The sequence below is a fragment of the Symphodus melops genome, assembly GCF_947650265.1.
Source record: "Symphodus melops genome assembly, chromosome: 12".
NCBI lineage: Eukaryota > Metazoa > Chordata > Actinopteri > Labriformes > Labridae > Symphodus > Symphodus melops.
Genome location: NC_136702.1, coordinates 9,110,853 through 9,132,685, shown reverse-complemented (window position 1 = coordinate 9,132,685; position 21,833 = coordinate 9,110,853). Strand labels below are relative to the sequence as shown.

The 21,833-nt window shown below is 41.0% G+C and overlaps 2 protein-coding genes across 2 annotated transcripts; both read left to right on the top strand.

Moving 5' to 3' along the window:
* Nucleotides 1-12,597: 12,597 nt before the first annotated feature.
* Nucleotides 12,598-16,340, top strand: LOC306832523 (protocadherin 8). Its single transcript, XM_079357276.1, has 3 exons — nt 12,598-15,190; nt 15,295-15,493; nt 15,663-16,340. Exons 1-3 carry the CDS (start codon nt 12,734-12,736, stop codon nt 15,974-15,976), a joined length of 2,970 nt encoding a protein of 989 aa, XP_079213402.1. The 5' UTR covers nt 12,598-12,733; the 3' UTR covers nt 15,977-16,340.
* A 782-nt stretch (nt 16,341-17,122) lies between these two features.
* Nucleotides 17,123-20,388, top strand: cnmd (chondromodulin). Its single transcript, XM_079358126.1, has 8 exons — nt 17,123-17,202; nt 17,310-17,420; nt 17,601-17,744; nt 18,252-18,392; nt 18,538-18,651; nt 18,781-18,934; nt 19,377-19,561; nt 20,067-20,388. The coding sequence occupies exons 2-8, from the start codon at nt 17,349-17,351 to the stop codon at nt 20,295-20,297; spliced, it is 1,041 nt and encodes a 346-aa protein (XP_079214252.1). The 5' UTR covers nt 17,123-17,202; nt 17,310-17,348; the 3' UTR covers nt 20,298-20,388.
* Nucleotides 20,389-21,833: the final 1,445 nt, after the last annotated feature.

Below are 21,833 nucleotides of genomic sequence, written 5' to 3'. Positions count from 1 at the left end.
GTTATTAGAATACAACTATATTTTTCCTGAGACTACAGTGTCTACTTTGTTAAGGATTTCATGAATTAAATTGTTTTGGTCGATCTATAAAAACAAGGTTTGTGACTGAGTCTCTCTGACAGTTGGAAGAAAAAAAGAGGCTTTTTTGCATAACTTCCTAATTGGAAGACACAATTTTCAGCTTTATTAATTTTGTAAGAAAATGTATGTAATATTCTATAATTTGTGTCAGCCAACCGTTTGAAGTCTTACACAATACTCTGAGATTATGTTTGGCAAAAAGTAGGCCTTGCAAAAAAAAAAGATGGAAGAACATTTCTCCTCTTTTTTTCCCTACCTGAAGACTCTGAGCACTGTCACAGCCTGTCACCACAAAAATCATGCAGAGGACTCTCTTGTCAGCCTAAATCACTTTCTATGATTCTCCCTCATGTTCTGCGTCTCTCTCTCTCCCTCTTGGTCGCATGTTTTCATACAAACTGCTGTGCACAGCTAGATACCATGGAATCTGTGCAGCTTGCTTAGGCAATTTGGATAAACTGTCAGATGTGATGTGTTAAATCAAACTGACAATCCAGACATGCAAAAACAAGATCCCTTGAGATTTGGTGGATAAAGTCCTGATCATCTTCAATACAAGTCGGTGTATGTGTTGATAAAACACTCTAACAAGACAGGAAGAATGGTTGTATAAAGTCCTATCTGCATGCCCTCAAATGTTTCCCTTGTAGCTTTTCGAAGAGCACAAAAATCTTCTCAACACCAAAAGACACTTCAAATAAATTCTTCATTGGCCTGTCAAAATGCTTTTCCCCTTCGCTCAACACCAGCAAGAGACTACCGTGATCTGCTCCGAAATGGCCTCATTGTGCGGGGCATCAAGGATTTCTACAGCTCCATCTCCGGGTGTGTGCTCTCAACTGTGAATTTCAGATTCAGACAGCCAAAGGCCCAAGGCCATGAGCCGCCAGCGCTGCCGAAGCACTCTGTTGCTTCACACATCTAAAAATTGGCTGACATGTTTAAGTTTTGCCGTACCTTTGCTCAATCTCTGTGTGATTACTCTCTCTGGATACCGTGCAAAGCCAAGTGACTCAAGACCTACATGTGTCAGGGCAATGAAGTTTTCCCCTCTGTAATTTTGAGTCCGCATCCCCAGAACTGCCATATCCGCACATTTTGATGAGATTTATGGTACACACCGTAGCGCTTCGAGACACATCAGCATGTAACATGGTAATCTGAGGGAGGATATTTGACAGATAGTTTTCCGGTTGGTCTCGGTATCCCATGATGCTGTAATCCCTTAATATCTCACCAATAACTATTAAGGATTTAATGTCACTCGTACTCTGTCGGGGTTTTTGCTTGATTCTCTCTCAGTTTTCCTGAACCCAGGACACAGCTGAGACTGACTGAGCCCAGAAAATCCTTAAAGTCTCCTCTCAGAGGTCACAAGAATCAGACGTGCCGAGGCGGGATGTTCAGAGGCTGCGTAACGGGAAGTCAAGGTGACCATTTCATCCTGAGTCAGTACGTTTCAAGATTACCTCATTTGACTTGCTGCCATGAGCAAAATAGAACAGGAGACGAGAAAAAAAGAAGCAATTGTCCTAATTTCTGCTCTGAAATTAGACGTTTTTAAATTTCCTTTGAAGCTTTGACATCCTAAGTGTTTGTTCAAGCTCAAAAGTGTGGAAAAATGTGGATCACAGCTGCTAGATAGAGAAAAAAAACTCCACATTTTGAGTCTACTCAAAAATCCTGCAGTTAATTTTTCATGGCTCTACCTTTTAAGAGGCTTGTCAGTTTGATTTAATGTTGAGCTGACAGTTATTGGTTTTCGGTGTTTACCTCTTATCACTTCAGAAAACTGGGGAGGGCCAATTTTTTTATATATTTTTTGAACACTCATGCACATAAAGCGGCATCAAAAATTAAGATCTTGACGCCCTGGAAACATTATAAAAGCTTTCTATAATGCCGCGCTGTGTGTAATTGGTTATGCTCTTTTCTTGTGTTGGCAGGCATTTTAAATTTTATCACTTTTTTTCCCTTTATTTTTTTTTCTGACTGAGTGACATATCCCTCCACATACTATCTTTCTTAATGTTTTTCTTCCCTCTGCAGCTTCACTCACTCACACACACTCGAGCGTGGACAGTTTTCATCTGAGTGATAGAAGCGCACACTGGTGGTTGTTGTTTTTCTTCTTCACATTACTAATGCCCAAAGAATGCTTTTGTCGAGTTTGAATTTCATATAATAAACAAGCAAAACAGAAATGAGCGTTCAGTGACACATTATGCCGGCCACTTTTGATAAAGAAAGTCTTTAAAAGGAAGGGCTCACAGTGAAGAAATGGTCTCAAGTGGTTCAAAGGATTTGAAGCAGAAGAAGAAGAAGAGAGGGTTGATGTTTGCTCTACTGGCCCAGGGTCTAATCAGAGACCAACAACACCCCCACCACCCCCGCCCTCTCCCTCACCCTCTTTCCCTCCACACAAGCACAGGATTTTCTCTCACTATTCAGGGGGCTGATAGATGAGCCTCTCTTTGTATTTCAGCCGTGCACTTTCTTAAATCTGAAAAGCCAATTCATCTCGGGCAAATGCAAGAGGAGGAGGGAGTAAAGGAAAAACTTCAAAACTCTTTTTTTTTTCCTGCCCGTTTCCACCGCTCAAGTGTCATTCACAAGCTCTCTAAGCATTTTGTTCCTCCTTCATTAATTGTCTCGGTTCTTCAGCCAAATCATGCGCCTTGACTGCAAGAAAAGCTAAGGAGAATTTGACCTGTTTATTCCCCTCTGTCTCGCTCTGCCAGGTCGCTAAGTTCACAACAGATAAAGAATCATCTGCACAGATCTCAGACAAAAGGGGAAAATGTGTTTATGTTTCCTGATGGATTGAATTAATCTTTGCCTTTCAGGTACGGTGCTTTGCAGACATTCAGGCACAGTCGTTTATCTATGCTTTCTGTCAAATAGCATTTTCAAGCATTTTGCCGGCCAGACAAAGAATAATAAATCATCCCTTTTTGTGTAGCGGGGCATAAGGGAGGCGGCAGCTGTGTGGACAGGCTGTGTGAAGTTTAGGCACTTCCATTACACACATGTCAACAACATGTACAAAGTTTAATGGTCCTGCAGTGAACCGGAGGGCAAATTTGTTTACACTTGAAAGCTTTCTTTTTGCTCCAAGAAGATTATATTTCATCCACGAATACAATATACACCGCTGAGTTTCACTTTGCCCATGTGTCGAGAGAGAACCAGTGTCATGTTTAATTAGCAAAATTCTGCCGCTGAATGTGGACACCTTGTTGACACATCCATTCCACATGAGCTACTGCTGATTCCTTTGAATGCAATTTACATAATTATACCTCATCCAGGCGTGTGAAGCACATGCCTCGAATGACGTGTTGCTCGCAGCAGAAGCAGCAACAGCCATATTAACGCTCGTGGCAGGAAAACACTAAACGCTCAATCTGCAACCTCCTCCATCTGCATTGTAAGAGACATGATGGTCCTGCTGTATTACAGATATGACCCCCCAACCCCCATTTGTGCACACACACAAACACATTCACATTCATACCACCACCACCTCCTCTTAAAGCACACACAAAGGGAGGAAATCTCACTGCCTAAGAAAGATGACCTAAATTTCTACAATGCTTTGCACTTACTCTACATATTTAAGTTGATCTGCCTTCAATATGCAAAACTGCCAGCGTACTGCCTCTTTTCAAAACATAAATTCTCATTTACATGCACACTAATGCAAAACGAGACTCTCCGCTGGTGAGTGCATAAGCTCTGTGGTAACATTCAAAGTCAAACAACACCCTTCTTCCCCCAAAGAACAATGAAGCATGACAGTTTGAATTGCCAGAACGTACTGTCAGAGGGCTCCTGGATAGCTCCCAGCACTGAATTTCCTTCTGAATCTCGTCTTGCTCATCTAATAACTTTGTTTATATCTGCTGTGGGACACGTCTGGAGAGACACCTTGAACATGGGATGCAGCGCTCAGTCCAAACATTACGAGAGGAATGAGAAACTCATCTGCCTGATTGTCTCCAAACTCTAGGAGAAGAATCAATAAAACATAACACTGGCTTCTCTCTGCCAGTAAGACTTCCGATGGGGTTTGAAAGCCCCATGTGACATCGGAGGCTTTGCTCTCGCATATGAAAAACACCACAGTTTTATTTTGATGTTTGAATTAATCAGCGGAGAGCATCTTCAGAACAAAAAGATCTGATGTTGCCGTTGGGAACTGTGGCCATCTGAGATTTCACAGGCTGTATTTAAAAGCAATGTTTTTGAAGAATGCATTTCAACAGCCCATAATAAGCTTAGTCGATCCATAGTGCCTATATCTGGGTCTACAAAACTCAGCCAGGCTTTTTTTTCTCTCTCTCTTATATACCACAGATTTTTAATGTCCTAATCTATCCCCTTGGAGAGAAGAGTTGACTTCAAAGACTCGTGTTAAAAAAAGTGTTGACTTGAATACCCCTGCTGCAGAGTACGTGTAAACATCTCTTTCATGTGAAGGTTAAAGCCCATGTGAAGTGTGTCACTTGTGGCAGTACAATGGGGCAATTATACGGACCGGGGTCAACATATGTAGATACCAATGGAATACAAAGGACGTGGCGAAATAGGGGGGGAGTGTGACCTCGTTAGCACGTTATCTCTGAGGTGAAAGAAATCCTTAGCAGCAACGCTGAAACAAAACAATACATTCACACGCAGAAATTGGTGCTTTTCTCCTGAAAGGCCTTGATCACTAAACTTTAAAGGGATTGTCTGACGTTGTGGGAAACACACTTTGCTTACCAATCATTACACAAGAGATTGGCACTATAAAATAAAGCTTGGTTTCCCTGGAGAAGAAGGGTTTCACATCACAAATCACACGTAAAAGGTTTTGTTTTTTTCAAAGGATGTGTAAACGTAAGAACAATTACAGTCCCTCAAATGTGTAAACGGACACATTAAAACGTTAGACAGACGGGGCAGCTCTTCTATGTCAAAAACTTCTTGTTGAGGTTTGTGTTTTTTAAAGCTTTGCAGAAATAGTTGACGTACCAATCTTTTAGAGGTTTGACTTTTAGAGTTACTTTCAAGTCATTTTCAAATCGAAACTTTATTATGTCAAAAAATGTAGGTCTTATTCTGGTTTGTGGTAGCAGCTTGTAGTGAAGTGCATAGAAAATACGTGTAGATACAAAATAACAGATGGAGAATAGATTTGAACAACCTGATAATTAATGAACTGTTGATGAGAATTTCCTCAAGAACTCTGTAATGATGCTTTAACGATGAGTTCTGAAAACGGTGTCATTCTTTATTGTTATTCTAATGGAACAAACAAGTAACTTCTCATTCATTCACAATTAAATCATGTATCCATCTGTTTGTGGCTCCAGAAGAAAAATACAGAACAAATTGTACAGAGTAGTCCCTGATTAGCATGATTAATATAAATGATAATAATATTTGTAAAATTACTTCTCTCTGTCATACAGTCATTCAATCAGAGTCATTTAGGGAATACGTGTTGATGACTCACATATCAGGTTGTTGCTTACTCAGTCTCTCACAAGTTCCTTGGATACTACTCAGTTAGTTTCCCCTGTTTTCGACAGATTGTTGACTAATAATTACTTTACAATTCATTGATATATATCCCCACATCTTGTTTTCCCTATAGATTACTATTATAGTTGTATTCAGTGTAAAACCAGTAAAACCTGACACTGAGGTTACAGCATGCAACTTCACTTTAGATGTAATTAAATGTGAAAATGGAACTGAAAGTCACTTTGTAAAATGCAATAAGATATCTTTAATTAACTGTAAGAGAAGAATTAAGTTTGTGAGTTCTCACACATAACAGCAAGCTTGAGAAAGATTTAGGGTAATTACACTGATCAAAGAAATATATTGAAGTTCATTTCAGATTTTTTTAATTAAATGAATGAGCTTCAGGATGTAATCCAAAAAGTAAACCCCTTCTGAATCCACATAAACATGTTCACCAGCTGGCATCCATTACAAATATTAGAGAACTGTAGATCAGATGACAATAAAAAGGATTACTAAACAAATGTACATAGATTGCATTTACATTTAATTAAGGATGCTTACTATATGTAAGGTCAACAAAAGAACACAAATGTTGACCGAGTCAAGTTTCAAAAAACAAGACAAACAAATTATGTTAATAACCTCAAGTTAAAAAAAAAGAAAGAAGAAGAACTACAGCCCCACCTCTGACTGAGATGAAAGCCAATTATAGCTTAGGAAAATTGGGTGGCATCCTGGGTGCCCATCAGATTTCAGGGGTGGCTACTCACTGTAGACACTACTGGCATGCTTGCCAAGAACAAGATGAAAAGATTAATTTACCTGCATGCACATGGAGCTATAATGAGCCACTGCTTGGCTTAGCTTACTACACATTTATGGTTTATCTTCATCCAGTGGTTACAGAATTTGTCCAGCAGCGCAAAAGGTCACTAATCAACATATTAACTGGCCAGTTGGCTACTTAGTAAATCTGCTCCCTTTGGACAGAGCTAGGTTCTGTTTTTCATATTTCCAGTCTAACTAAGCTAGGCTAATAGACTACCTCATAATTATCATGCAACATTCACAGTGATATCCATCTTCTTGTCTTACAATCAACAAGAACGTAAATATGTCAACCTATTCCTTTGACAAGTCCTCCAGAGTATTCACTTGATTGATCTGTAACATAACAATTCATTACAGACTCTGCATATAGCTGTGAATGTGCGCTAACAGCCTGATGCTAATGTGTCAGATGAACTTCTTCAACCCAAATGTAACTCAAATGTCATATTTGAATGTCAAGTTGAACATGGGCGAACTAAGCAACAGGAAACACAACGAGATGGATAGAGAGAGAGAGAGAGAGACAGAGAGAGAGAGAGAGAGAGAGAGAGAGATGAAGAGAGTGAGATGAAGAGAGAGCAAGAAGGAAAGAAAGAGACGGAGCAATGGCGAGGGAGAGTCTGGCTTCTCAAAGGAAGAGGATATGGAGTTCTTTAAAGTGAGCGCCCTCCCACCAGAGCAATTCTCGGTGTAGCTGAGCTCCACCACAGTATAATTTGCCTCTGATTTCTAATCTTGGTAAAAGAATGTGAGTCTAAGTGCCTTCCACTAATGCAGACTATCATGGCATTTCTTCAGGCACATTATGGACCAGAGTGATTAGAGAACTTAAAATGCAAAGGCATCCCTTGAAACTGAATGCATTTACAATCCCATTAAATATGGAATTGTGTCTGTGGGCCAACAGTAAATTTGAAATATCTTTCCCTGCAACTGTTTCTTCTTCTTCTCATCTTCTTTTTTTTTCTGTTTGCCGCTCGCTTCCTCCACTCGCTTGGTGAATCTGTTTGAGGCTGTGAATAATTTGCTAGTAACTTTCATGGAAGCGGTTACACGCAATACCATTATTTAACATTAATCATAAAAGCGCTATCAAGAATTTCCATCAGCATCACGTAGATTTTGTTTTATCTGATGAATCTGACAGTTGGTTGCTTTCATCGTGGATGAAAAACAGCCATATAAATTGCTACAAAGACATAAAAATCAAATATTAATATAAAGCGTAGCTCGGAAACAGAGTCTGGGATGCAGGATAAAGTCCTTCGGTGGAAGTGACCTTGAGCTCATGTAGTAGAATTTTTTTAAAATTATTATTCTGCACTCTGTGTTATTATCCCTTTTAGAATGTAGAGCACTGCTTATCTGAAACTAGGATATTCATGTAGCCTGAATTGCTGGAAGGTCATAACGAGTGGAGAATCCTGAAAAAAAAAAGAAAAGAAAAGCATTTAATACAATTAATTGTAATATGCAAATGAAGCTTGAAAAAAACGTGAAATTTGCTCACCACAAAGAAAAAACAACCATCTGCTGAATAACCTTCTTCAACCATAAACAACCATTTACTTCTCATAAATTCACATAAACTCCTCCGTGTCCCAGTTCAAATTAATGCTGCATTGTAGTGCGATAATCCATCTATCAGCACAGCCATTTGACCTGCTTTAATGTAATCCAAAGAGAATCGCCCACACTGAATCTATGATCACCTCTGTTCTCATTAAAGGGAAAAATCAGCCTACGTAACATGTGGCTTCAAATTGAGCGGAAAGAAGAAACAACTGTTTATCAAACTGTTTAATGAACCACCCTCAATGGTTTCCACTTTTCCTTTGCTGCATTAAAAGTACATTATACTGCTATTGTGCCACTCCAGCAGTAACATTCTGACAGCAGCAGTTGTAAGAAAACATTGTTTTTCCGCTTCATTATTCTTATGAGGGTAAAAACAGCCATGATATTAACTGGAAACGTAAACACTTCAAGAAATTACTTTAGTGATAATCAACCATGAACTGTTTAAATATAATAGAAGACATGATAGCTCCCCAAAAGTGACGCTAAAACATTTTAATCCAGTAGGTGTTAATACGAGCGTACTGCCTCACAGCTCTGTTGACGAATGCAACTCTGGTGCTGTGTGAACTGGATCAGGAGGAACAGCTAAAATACTTGTAACAAACACTTAAACACAAGTGTTGTTGAACTTTCCAAAAGCATATAAGAGTATCTGCTTAAAATTGACACACAAATCCATTCTGCTGGGGATTTCATTGACCTGGCTAATCTTTAACTTTCTGAAAGAATGCTAATTGTTAAATGTTTTAGTTTTATAATTATAATTTATAATAATTTACACTTTATTAATCCCACGAGGGGAAATTCGGTCGAGTTTGCGGACGAGGCGGGACATTAAAGGTCCCATTTTCTGCTTTTTCTGGTTTTATATGCGCTTTAGTGTGTTTTCCAGGTGTCTTGAGCATGTTCAGGCACATCTATTTGCAAAAATTAAAAGTCCATGGAAACACACCTTCTCCTACCTCCTCCTGTTAGCAGTAGGAATAGCATCATGAAACACTTGGTCCCTCACCCCTCTGGTTGAAAATGTGTGTTGTGGCATCACAAGACAAAGATATCACTGATCCAAGCTCATTGGCTCCTTGTAGCAAGCATAAACCCCCCTTGTACTGACTGTATTCCCAATATGGTAAAAGGGGTGGGAAATATCAAAGAGCAAAGCTGAATGACTGACCAATTACAAGAGAGCAGATCGGCCAACCAATTAGATCAGACAAATGTGGGGACCCTATTTTTTTCTTTGTGGGGGATTCTGTGCATAAGAAATACAGGCAGATGGGAGAGCCTGCATGGAGCGACAGTACATGAAAACAGACACTTTTTTAGAACATTAGTGATTGTGAATGTACTTTAGTAAGCACGTAAAATAGATATATGAACCCCAAAAAGGGCATAATATGGGACCTTTGATACCTCGGCTCCACCAGCTGATCACTACTGTGCACACTCTTGACTCTGACTCCAGAAGCAAAGTATATCAGCGACAGTCCAGGGGTGGGATTTTGGCTTCATTTTGGAACAACGGAAGGTGCAAAGACATAGTCAATGTATACAGTCAATGCTACCAGATGCTAGCAAACAGTTTGCTCCGGGTGCATTGCTTTAATGGTAATAACAAATTGACTTTTCTAGACTACTCTAGGTGCTTTTTACACATCAGGTTGCACCTACCCATTCACACACTGATGGCAGAGACTGCTGTGCAAAGCGTCCATCAGAAGTCACTAATCTCATTCGAACACATTCACACGCTGATGAAGCAGTGGGAGCAGATTGGGGTTAAGTTGGGGATTCAACCTCTGACTTCTCAGTTCAGCGAAGACCGACTGCACCAACTGTAAAAAAAAAAAAATCCCAGTGGGAGGGGGGAACATTTTTATTTCATTTTGTTTCAGACATTGCTTATTGCTGCAAATTCAGAGTGTTGCTTTGCATTAAACCAGGATATTCAGTTGAGGATGAGACAGAAGAGGGAAGCAACATATTTCATGCATTTTAAGCCTGAAAGAACAACAATTCAATTTATGGAAATTTGCTTGGATCATGGTCTCAAAGTCCATTTCTGTAGTTCTATTTCGTGGCTAATTTTACAAATTACATTTTAGATTGTGCTTCAAGAAATGTTGGCAGCATTGTTGTGAATCTAATTGGGGAATTAGAAAAATCAGTTTTGTCCTCAGAGAAATGTTAATAATTATTCTTACTCCAAAGCATCAATAAACATTGTTAATTCCTAAATATGATGACTAATGCCTTAAGAAACAAATCTGTCACAGTTGTTTCTCTATTTGTTTGGAAGCTCACCATAAAAATGCCCACATACACATGCACACATATTGTTGTTCACTGCAACCGTTCCCTTTCAACGTGTCTCTGAGGGCTTATCGGATCATTATACTGTAGCTATTGTTAGCATTATTGTTTAACATCATTGCTTGTTCTTCAGCAGCAGCACACTCTGGACTCTGTGGCAGACTAATAAACAGTCCTGAGCAAACTATGTGCAATGTTTTCATCTGTAACCTCACTGCCCTCTTGAGATGTAAAGATGAAAAGGTTTTATGTTAATAGTCAGAGACAGAGATTGAGCTGAAGACTCAAGAAGAGACCTTCATAGCTGTTGGGTACACTCTTAGTTTCTTAACAACCATGTTCCTGATGAGCAAAAATAAAGAACATATCATCCAATCAAATCTCCATGCTCCACTGGAGGCTCAACAAACATCTTTAAAGAAAAAAAAGACATATAGCTTACAGATGCATTTTCATTTTTACTCCGCAAATTTAGTTTAGATTGGCAACTCAACAATGTGGCAGTTACATGGATGAAGTATTCCATTGCCAATCCTGCACAAAAACAACTAAAAATAGCAATCGGATATTTCCCCAACAAGCCATAAAACTGTGGACATAATTTTGTGGGTTATTGTTTTAGCACTGAAAAAAAACACATGCAGTGTTCAATAAATAGTTACGAGGACACCTGGACAGAGTATGTGGAAAACTTAAACCTCATTAACAACTATTGGTTAAACATATTTTTCCCAAAACAAAATCATAATAATTCACAAAACACAACCTCTGACCTTCACGAAAGGTTTTCTACAGTATTTTGTTAACCGACTGCAGGGATTTGGTCCTATTCAGGCAAATTGGCACAAGAGCTTAGGTTGCTCATCATAATGATGTTTGGCTAATTTACACTTAGTCTTCATGTGTGCATGCAGAGTTGATTATGTGAAAAACAGATTGATTTCCATTCACAGCATCCAATAGTGCTGAATGCAGAAATATTAAAACACAGAAACGGTGACGGTTCATTATGATAGCTCCTTGGTGGCAGAATATCATAACAAATTAAACGCATTTAATATCACATATAAATACATGTTCTCCACTGGTAGTAGGGTGAGTGATCACATGTATTTCTAGCCTATTTTCATGACTTACTCTTCAATATTTAGACTCCCTTTTGTCATTGCTGTACCAGATATAGGGCATGTAATGATTAAAGAATCATATCATGTCATTTCACAAGAATGTTAAGTATAATTTCATGCAATAGCATTAGGATCTTTCTCAAGTAGAACTAATGAGCTAAGCCCTAAAAAGTCTCACACAAAAGTGATTCATATCGTAGAGTAGCCTTTTTGATGTCCAACACTGAGACATGTTTTTTGCATGTGCCAGTTCCTGGTAAGATGCTAAAGTAAGGCTCGGATGCTTTTTTATGACTTTACTGAAAATTATTTGAATCTTGTTTGATTTGGAAATCACAACAGCTGTAGCATTTGGTTGTGATTTTAGAGCGAGGGTTGGAATCAAAACCCAGGAGATAAACATGAATAATTAGCCTACACATGTATCTCCTATTAAACAGGAAATGAGATCTGCAAGGATAAATGGGATGTGCATGGGGAAATATACAGATTCTTCTTTTTTTTCTGAAGAGATTTTTGAAAGTGTTGTTTTTTTAAATGTCGTGTTTGTACATAGAGGTGACAAAAGAAGGACTTACAGATGGCAGTTCTTTAGTGCATAAAAGATAACCAGGTAAAGAAAAGCTGTATCAACTAATCGATCAGCCACCACTTCCTCCCTCAGACAGACTGTTGATGCCTTCACGCTGAATGTGTCAACAGATAATGAAGCTGTTGTAATGAGCTGCACCCTCTACAAAACCTTGCACAGCTTACCAAAATTAAACAACAGAGCTTGCCTCGTCAGTGCATGTACGCGCGCGCACTTACGCACACCTACTCCAAACAATAGACTGCACATCAAAAGAAAAGGAACACGGAAAAAAGGCTTTGCTGAATACAACCATCACTGTAATGGCTGTAATAAAGCGATAAAGAGTGCAGGAACTATCTTCAAGCAATGGCATATCTTTCTGCCCTCTTTTTTTCCCCTTCTTTATTTTTCAACTTGCTTCACTCTCAAAACAGGCTTAGCTTTTTTCCCCCTCCTGCATAAGAGGGTATTTTTAATTCTAAAGCGAGGGATTGGTCACACTTCGTCTCATTAGCATGAGGAGCTGTATAAACCCCGCCACTGCAGAATTTTGAGCTGTGTTGAAGGCGAGGCAACAAGCGTGTCTGACTGTCTGCCTGTGCGCGAGCAGGAGTAACTTTCACTTCCAGCGCAGTTCAGTTCTTAAGCGCGCGCGAGCTGTATGGAGAGCTCACTCCAGAGGTGAAAGCGGTCTGTTCGGCGCACAATGAGGCTGCCTCGAAAGGAAACAAAGATGATACGAGGCGGCTTAATCACTTATTGGCACCGATGGATTTTTATATTCTCATTTTATCAGTTTTTATTTGCATCACCGGCTCGGTCCGATGGAAATACTGTTCGATACCAGACCAATGAGGAGGACGCGCCGGGCACAGTCATCGGAAACCTTGCCAAGGACATGTCCTTGAGTTTGTCTCACTCCTCCAAGACCAATTTCAGGATGATGAAACAATTCAACGACTCATTCATCAGGGTGAGAGAAAGCGACGGGCAGCTCTCAGTCGGGGAGCGCATTGACAGGGAGAGAATGTGCAGACACACTCTTCAGTGTCTCATCACTTTTGACGTGGTTAATTTCTCCAAAGATCGTTACAAACTGATCCACGTACAGGTGGAGGTAAAGGACATAAATGACAACTCTCCGGAGTTTCCAAACAGGGAATCTATAGTGGAAATCTCGGAGAATGCAGCTGTGGGGTCCCGTGTTCCTTTAGATCCGGCTGTGGACGCTGATGTGGGCTCAAACTACATCCAAAGCTACCAAATTTCTGTCAACAGTCACTTCACCATTGATGTGCTCCTGAGAGCGGATGGGGTTAAATATGCGGAATTGGTGCTAATGAAGGAGCTAGACAGAGAGGCTCAGTCATTATACACGGTGGAGCTGGTGGCAACAGACGGAGGGAACCCGTTCAGATCGGGGTCAACAAAGATAACTATCAGAGTGACGGACTTTAACGACAATAGTCCCGTTTTTGACCAGAATAGTTTCTCTGTCAGCTTGCCCGAGGACGCACAGGTTGGCACTGTGATCCTAGACTTAAACGCAGTGGATGCAGACGAGGGTTCCAACGGAGAGGTGGTGTACGGGTTTGGGAAACAGGTTTCTCATGAGATCCGAGAACTTTTCCAAGTGGATAATAAATCAGGGCGCTTGACGCTCAAGAGCCCGGTGGATTTCGAGGACAAAAGCACCTACGAGCTAGACGTGCAGGCGACGGATCTGGGACCAAACCCGACCCCCTCCGTTTGTAAAATCATAATTCACGTGTCGGACGTTAATGACAATGCCCCAGAAATCAGCATCACCCCCATGACCTCCATTACGACAGGCGTTGCGCACATCAGCGAGGCAGCAGACAAGGACAGTCTGGTGGCTCTAATCAGCACCCTGGACAGAGACGCGGGTGTGAACAGTCAGGTTCACTGCACTCTATACGGACACGACCACTTCAAACTAAGGCAAGCTTACGAGGACAGCTACATGATAGTCACAGCTGCAGCCTTAGACAGGGAGAGAATTAGTGAGTACAACCTGACAGTCATGGCTGAGGATTTCGGGTCACCTCCACTGAGAAAGATCACCCAGTTTTCCATAAGAGTCAGTGATGAGAATGACAACGCCCCTCTTTTTACTAAATCTGTTTATGAAGTTTCTGTAGTGGAAAATAACCCCCCAGGAGCTTATATAACCACTGTAGAAGCCAAGGATGCAGATTTAGGCAATAATGGTAAAATTACATACAGGCTGGTGGATGGGGTTATAATGGGGTCTCCAGTGAACACATTTGTGTCTCTGAATTCGGTTTCAGGCTCTATATATGCTCTGAGAAGCTTTAATTATGAAGTGATGAAACTGCTAGACATACACGTCCAAGCGAGCGATGGGGGGTCACCACAGCTGCAGAGCACAGCTGTCATCAGACTCAGAATAGTCGATCAGAATGACAACCAGCCTTCTATCATTCAGCCTCCCCTCTACAAAGGATCTGCCGAGGTTTTCCTGCCCAAAGATGCACCTGCAGGTTATGTGGTGACACAGATAAGGGCCACAGATGCTGACGAGGGCGTCAACGCACAGCTGTCCTATAAGATCACAGAGGGGGGACACCTGGGTTTCTCTGTCAACAAAGACACAGGGAAGGTGCACGTGAGCCGGCAGCTGACGTATGATCTCACAGATAATGTCAAAGTCACAGTGGCGGTCAGCGACAATGGATCCCCGGCGCTTACCTCCACGGCCATTATACACTTCAGTTTCATAGAAGGAGCCTTACCCAGCATGCCTTCCTTGGCTCAAAATGGCAACGAGGAGTTCTTTGAATGGGACATGTCCATAGCCATCATCATCGTCCTGGCGGGGAGCTGCTCCCTCCTCCTGCTGGCCATCATTCTCATCACAACCATTTGCAGCCGCCGGAAAAAGGAAACCAGGGAGGGGGGGTATGATGAAAAAGAAGACGCACCAAATGTGGAGAAAGTGGAGAGCGGTCACATTGATTCATTGATTGCCAGCCACAAAGGAAAAGTGTTTGATGCCCATCCATTTCCAGAGAAACCTCCATTGGCCAGCAGCAACACAACAGAGGCAAGCTGTGAGGATGGCAGGCCGACAGCAGGCATCTTTGAGTCCAACAGCAGAACCATGGACGGAAAATTAAAGGTAAAGTTGTTCTTTTTAATAGAAACTGCAAGTTTGACCCACTTTTTTTGTTGTTGCACCCTGAATAAAATTCACATTGGATGTTCTTTTGTTAATTCTTTCAGGGTTATTCTACACTTCCAGGATACGGGAAAGAGACGGTGAGGCCGATAACGATATGGAAGGGTAATTCATTCACCACTATCTCAGCCAGAGATCCCCACATCAGCGGCAAGGACAGCGGAAAGGGGGACAGTGACTTCAATGACAGCGATTCGGATATAAGTGGAGATGTGCACAAAAAGGAGTCGCCGCCAATGAACAGTAAGTGTTGAAAAAAAAAAAATCATGAATAAAAATGTAAAAAATTGGACAAATTGGATTGTATCTTAATTTCAGTAAAGTCAAATACTTTAGCCGTTTAGAACAGTGCATTTTCTTATAAAGCGGAAACATGATGAGTTTAATTTTCTAATAACGTTCTGTTCTGCAGGTCTCTGGGCATGCACAAGCGAGTGCAAAGTGTTGGGACACTCGGATCGATGCTGGAGTCCCTCAGCCACCAGGCCTAACACAAGTATGGCTTGTGGACCACATCTGTCAACTTTCTCCAAGACTGCATCACTCCCCAGGGACAGCAGGAGGGAAAACTACTACCCGGCTCACTTACCCAAAACCAACGGGCTACAGAGTGTGTATGAAAAAGTCCAACACCAGGAGTTTGATTATATTCTCGTTGGTCCTTCGACGCCAGCTAGAATACAGGAAACGGATGAGATATCCATCCCAGAGTTCACAAACTCGTAAAGCTCCTCAAACAAAGGGATTCTGTCTTTATACTGTACAGTACTCTCATGTTTAATGACTCTACTATGTGGGATCGTTGCAGTGTTTTGTAGTATGTTGTGTCTTTGGGCTCATATAAGACTGTTCATTGTATCATGTGTAATATGTAAAGTTTTGTATATTAATAATATATTTTTCATAATGATTCCGTGTAAAGAATTTTATTATGACTTTTCAGGAGCATGTGTTACTATTTAAAGGGCATGACCTATGGACATTAGGCCTGGAAAGGGCCGTCCTGCTGTGGAAAACAATCAGTATGGAAGATTACCATATTTGTGGTAGATTTTGTCACATTGTTGCACAAATAAACATTTTAAAAACCCTCTGCTGTTTTACTGTTTAACAACAGGCTTAAAAGGAGCTATCTGCACGACACGACTCAGTGAGTATATACTGTCCTGTGGAAGTAATCAGAAAGCACACAGAATAACCTCAATTAGCCAGCTGAATACATTTCATTTGCCTTAAAGGCTTATCGGCCACAATAAAGAAAACATAGTTCTCAAATAATCACGTATTAATTTATAAACCGATGCCACATTCTCCTCAGTGGAATACAGTGTGGTAACTGCAGCCTCAAATAATGCAGCGCTAATCAAATACTCTGATAATTACATGTTTTTCAAAGGTCAAAGAATCCCCTCACCTTTTCTGATTGCCTCCCAGCTTACCAATCATCCAAAAAAAAGAGCTTCAATTGGTTTCTAAGCAACTGCAGCACTGCATGTTTTCACCTATTTTCATACTATGTTACTTCTTTTTTCAAGTTCTGAAAGAGACGTAGTGTCAAAAATCTGCCTTTCAGCAAAAATGAATGTGCTTGTTTGTGTATAGAACTGTTAGAGGGACTACTGCATACAAGTTTCACTACCATGACAATATCACCTTTTCCACTGACACCTGAATGCAGCACAAAGGCAGAATAAATCTGAATTAGTCCATTCATTCATATTGTGGTCAACATCTAAGCATAGGATGTATGTGGTTAAGTGTAAGGTGTAAAAACATTCCATTAAAGCCTTTACTGTGCTACGCTCCCTCAAAAGACTAACTGACAACCTTACTTATGACTATTACATCACTTCCTCCAACACACGTCACCAGGTCAGACCTGCTTAAGGAGTTCAGTTTTAGCTTGGTACCAGAGGATGGCTGCCACGCTTTAAACAACCTGAAACATACAGGTAACATTCAGATGAAGAATTTAGCTCAAAGAATTTATATCAGCTTCACGTCATTCACACTCAAACGTCAGAAAAAGCCTCCCGGTGGATATCCTGATTCTCCACAGAGAGACATCAGTATAGGCGGAGGAGTTTTAGAGGACAACATGAAGGGGACTATGGAAAAAATCCAAAATACCACTCATGGATCAGGTTGTTTTGAACACTGCACGCCTCCGGTAAGACAGACTTCATAAGTTTTTTGATTGGAAACATAATTGACATCCATGACATGTGAAGAAAATGATATAAACCCAGCCAACTTGAAAGTTTTTTCCGTGGAGTTTAATCAGCTGTCCTAGATTGTTACCAGCATGTGAGAGTTCTTACTTTTTTACTTCCTCCTGACCTTTTTGAAGGAACACAGCACGTCCAGCACATCAACCTCTGCTACAGTCAGTCGCCTCCTGAGATGTGGAACGGTTGCTCTTGTTGTCGCTGCAGTGTTTATGTTGTGTGCATCCATGGCTGCTCTCTACCTGTGGAAAGTCAGCGATAAAAATGTAAGTGGCGTCTGAGGATTATGCTGTAGTTATTACTGTGCCCTCTTCAATGACAGATATATACAAAAAAGTGAACACCGGGAGGCTGCAAAGTAGATAATAAAATCCTTTGATGACAAACCTTTGATTCAAAGTGCACGCAGTGTATTTTCTTAATGCCATCACTATAGTGTTTAATGGTAATCCCTGACAAACAAATGTGTTCGTCATTATCAGAAAAACAATTCTAATACTAAAATTGCTTCTTTAATCCTGCCTATAATAGATACACACTAGTTGTAATGTTAGTTTATGTAAAAGTGCAATCTTTGTTTGCGTCCATGAGCTCAAAAGTAGGACAATCATTACCGTCAAGGTTTTCAAGTCGTTCTCATGTCTTGCAGGAATTCTGCAGGAGAAGAAAAACAGACATATTAAGGGAAATAAATTAGGTTCATTTTGATAATGTTTTCCACAAGGAGATTTCCATAACTTCACTCATCAGTTAACATCCCACTCTCCTGCCAGGTTTATAACGTCCGTTACAGTATGAACATCAACGGCGAGTTGAGAGAGGGACCCGTGGAAATCGATTCTGACAACAACCTGGAGCGAGATAAATCTGGGATCCGAGCTGAGGAAGCTGTGGAGATTCACGACTTTCAAATTGTGAGGGAGTTTGTTCTTCTTTTTCTTTATCTCCTTTTCCTGAGGTAGTTGAGCCGAGACTTTTCTGTGTGCTTAGCGAAAAGTAGCAAAGCCGTGAGTGTAAACATGGCGTTTCTGTGATTTATTTTCTTTTGGGTTGTTGCAGGGAATAACCGGAATCCGCTTCTTTGGAGGAGACAAGTGCTATATAAAATCCCAAATCAAAGCCAGCCTTCCACACATGGGAGCCGACAACAAAGAGGCGTTGATGTTTGACCTGGTATATATATATATACACTACTCGTAGCAAATTGGAATGAGAAAAAGAAAGATATTCTGCTTGCTTTTAACATTGTCATCTTTTTCTAGCTTTAGTATTTCAAGGGCATTATTTTATTTCTCTCCACAGACAGATGAAATCATGCCAGTGAGGTTTGATGAGGAGTTCCTCATATGGGTTGCTGCCGAGCAGCCGTTGAAGGACACCAGCTTTCTGAGCAACAAAATTCTGGGTCTTTGTGGGGAACTTCCCATCTACTGGCTCCAACCGATCTCTCCCAAAGGTTCCTTCTGCTTTTCCTTTTCTTAAACGTATGAAAATACTCCACGTATGACTTCAAGGAGTCCTGAAACTAAACTGTTATCAGAGCGCATTCACACTTTTGTGTATTCTTTCAAAGTTCTTTTAAATTTTGGCAGTCATTTCCCTTCTTATCTGCTGACGCGCTTTTTTAAACAGCTGAACTTGTTTGCAAAGTTGGTGAGACACTTGAACATCTTGAACACAAACTACATTTAGAGTTTAAAGTCTCCGGTCTTGTAGTGAAAAAAAAAAAAAGAATGACGCTTATATATGCACGACTGCTTGAAAATCACGGCTGCTAATTGAATTATTCAGGACATCCGAGACAGCCCCAGCTATGTAGGATTGAGCTCTGAGGACATGTATGGCATCTTGTGGATGTTGACCCAATACTCCTGCCTCCTGTGGCTCTGCTGTAACAGATGGGGAGAGGAGAAAGAGAGACACACGGGGAGCCAAGCAGCAGTTTAACATGGAGGCAGCTGCTGAGGAGAGGGACCCTGTGAGTCACAAAGACGATGACATCTCCAGAGTCGTGAAGGAGGAAGAAGAGGAGGGGGTGCAGTCTACTGCAGGGTCGGGGTACAATCCCGAAAACCCCTATCACGTGGGTACCAGCTTCATCAACAACATTGTTTATAATAAACAAGGCTCCAGAGCTGGGAATTAACTATCAAGAGGCACACACTGAGCCCTGCAGCAAGCCTTAAAGGAACATTATGAATTGAGGTGAAGTTCCACTGTTTTGTCAACACTTGTATAGACGACTTTCTGATCCTTAAGATAACAGCCGTGCTAAAAGCTCACAGAAATAGATGGTGGGGAAAAGTGCTAACCTGGATGCTACACTGCTGAGTAGTTGTCATATTAGTGGCTACAACGACAGGTCAGGGGGGTAACAGCTGCCACTCCAAGTTGATGAACTTACGAACTAAAGCGTAAAATTCCCACCGGTTATTAAAATTCATGCTGCCTAAGAGAGAAAGCTGCAGTTTCATGTTTGGGAGGATGAGAAGTTTTTGAAAACATTTGAATTGCAAATGAGCATGAATTAAGAAAAAGATGTCTCCTTTTTTCTTTTTTTTTAATGAACACTGCTTCAAAAACTGCAGCGCAGCAGCGGTGGGGCCAGGGAGGAAGCCGCCGTGACCTTTGACACCATGCTTGACCACCAGGGGATCTGCTGCTCAGAATGCCAACGCAGCTACACTCACTGTCAGAGGGTCTGCGAGCCTCTGCGTGGCTACTGGCCTTGGCCGTACAACTTCAGAGGGTGCCAGGTGGCCTGCCGAGTCATTATGCCCTGTCGCTGGTGGGTCGCACGCATGCTAGGTATTGTGTAAGAAAACACGCAACACTCGTGAGAAAAACATCTCCTTTCTTTCTCCTTTTTTTTTTCAAAAGACCCTCAAGGTCTCTAAACTTTTAGCTTCTGTCCAGATATGTATTTCCTCACTGTAAATACGGGCAGAACGCTCTGCCTGTAAGCATGTAATGCACATCATAATGTATGATAATCCAGAATATAACAGTAAACAGGTGTTTGCATATGAACATATGTGTTCTCTTCGGAGAAATACTGTCCTTTAAATATGGGAAATACACAAATGCCCTATTTCTATTTACAGCAACAGACATCACATTCATTTCTGCATCATGTAATACCACAGCTTAATGCGCTGTACTATGTTTAATGGAAGGTATGGGACTGAATCCAAAGGCTCAGCAGATCATGTACCTTTCCTTGCTGAGAAGGCTTCAATAAATTCTAATTACAGTATATACTGGCTTTGATGTGGATGTTTTTTGTGTCACATCTTGTTTCCATGGTTCCACTGGGTGCTTTTCTGATAAAACTGAAGTGACAGCAATGGTTGCCATAACTTCCATTCACAGCTCAGAATCACTTTGAGGGCATTGCAATTTGTGCACACTGACATCTGCATTGATGTGGACTAATGCGAGATGAGTGTCATGGCAGCGATGGAAAATATTTCCATGAAAGTGACATTTTTATTAAATAAATATGTTTTCCTCTAAAAAAAAAAAAAAAAAAAAAAAAAGATAGAGATGTGTCGATGCTAGGATACCAACGAACATGATCACAGAGACTGAATTTTCTTTTTCTATCACATCTGTTATTAAGGCTTGTGTTGTAAGCTTTTCCAAACACCTCAAAATCAAAAGAAAACAGATTACTATCGCCACAGCCATATGCCAACTTTCTAAATAATTGAAAGGAGCCATGTTGCGATCAAACCGATTTCACAGAGGGTGATCCGGGCAACATCAAATTACAACAGATGTGAAATTGCACCATATCTGCCACTAAAGCCGCATTGAAACTCTGCAGTAGTGTGAGGATACAACACAAAGAGATGCTTGTCTCTTTGCTTGGAGATCTTTCCTGGTTTTCATGGGGGTAGAGGTGCTTATCACATCTGCAGCGCTGATAAGACGGCCTCTGTGCTTCCGTAGGCTATATAATATTAATCCCTCTCCCACGTCTGCAGATGCACTTAAAGGAAGGTGACAAGCATGACATATCCAGGACCTCCTGATGGCTCGTGCTCCCGAGTGCAGCCGCTAAAAGAACCCCGAGTACCCTCAAGTGATGTAAATTTGCAGGGGGAGTCCAATTTCCATCACAGCACTGTCACTGCCATGGTCATTAAACTAAATCATCCTGCTGTGTGTCACACGGCTCCCATTTTAAAGGCCCCTCAATAATGGAGTTATACTTGGACTGCAGATTGCAGCACAACAGTGAACGTCTGACGTGACAGCAGCTGTGCGAGAATCCTGCACATTATTTCATCTTGAGAAATCGCTCGCAGACTTGGACCTAAGGGACACCTTGAAATTATTCATTAATTTTT

Coding starts and splice junctions, on each gene's coding strand:
- LOC306832523 (XM_079357276.1), top strand. CDS start 12,734: ATGAGGCTGCCTCGAAAGGAAACAAAGATGATACGAGGCGGCTTAATC. Junction 15,191..15,294: donor CCATGGACGGAAAATTAAAG/GTAAAGTTGTTC, acceptor TAATTCTTTCAG/GGTTATTCTACACTTCCAGG. Junction 15,494..15,662: donor GGAGTCGCCGCCAATGAACA/GTAAGTGTTGAA, acceptor TCTGTTCTGCAG/GTCTCTGGGCATGCACAAGC.
- cnmd (XM_079358126.1), top strand. CDS start 17,349: ATGAAGGGGACTATGGAAAAAATCCAAAATACCACTCATGGATCAGGT. Junction 18,652..18,780: donor AGGCGTTGATGTTTGACCTG/GTATATATATAT, acceptor TTCTCTCCACAG/ACAGATGAAATCATGCCAGT. Junction 18,935..19,376: donor CCAACCGATCTCTCCCAAAG/GTTCCTTCTGCT, acceptor CTGCTGTAACAG/ATGGGGAGAGGAGAAAGAGA.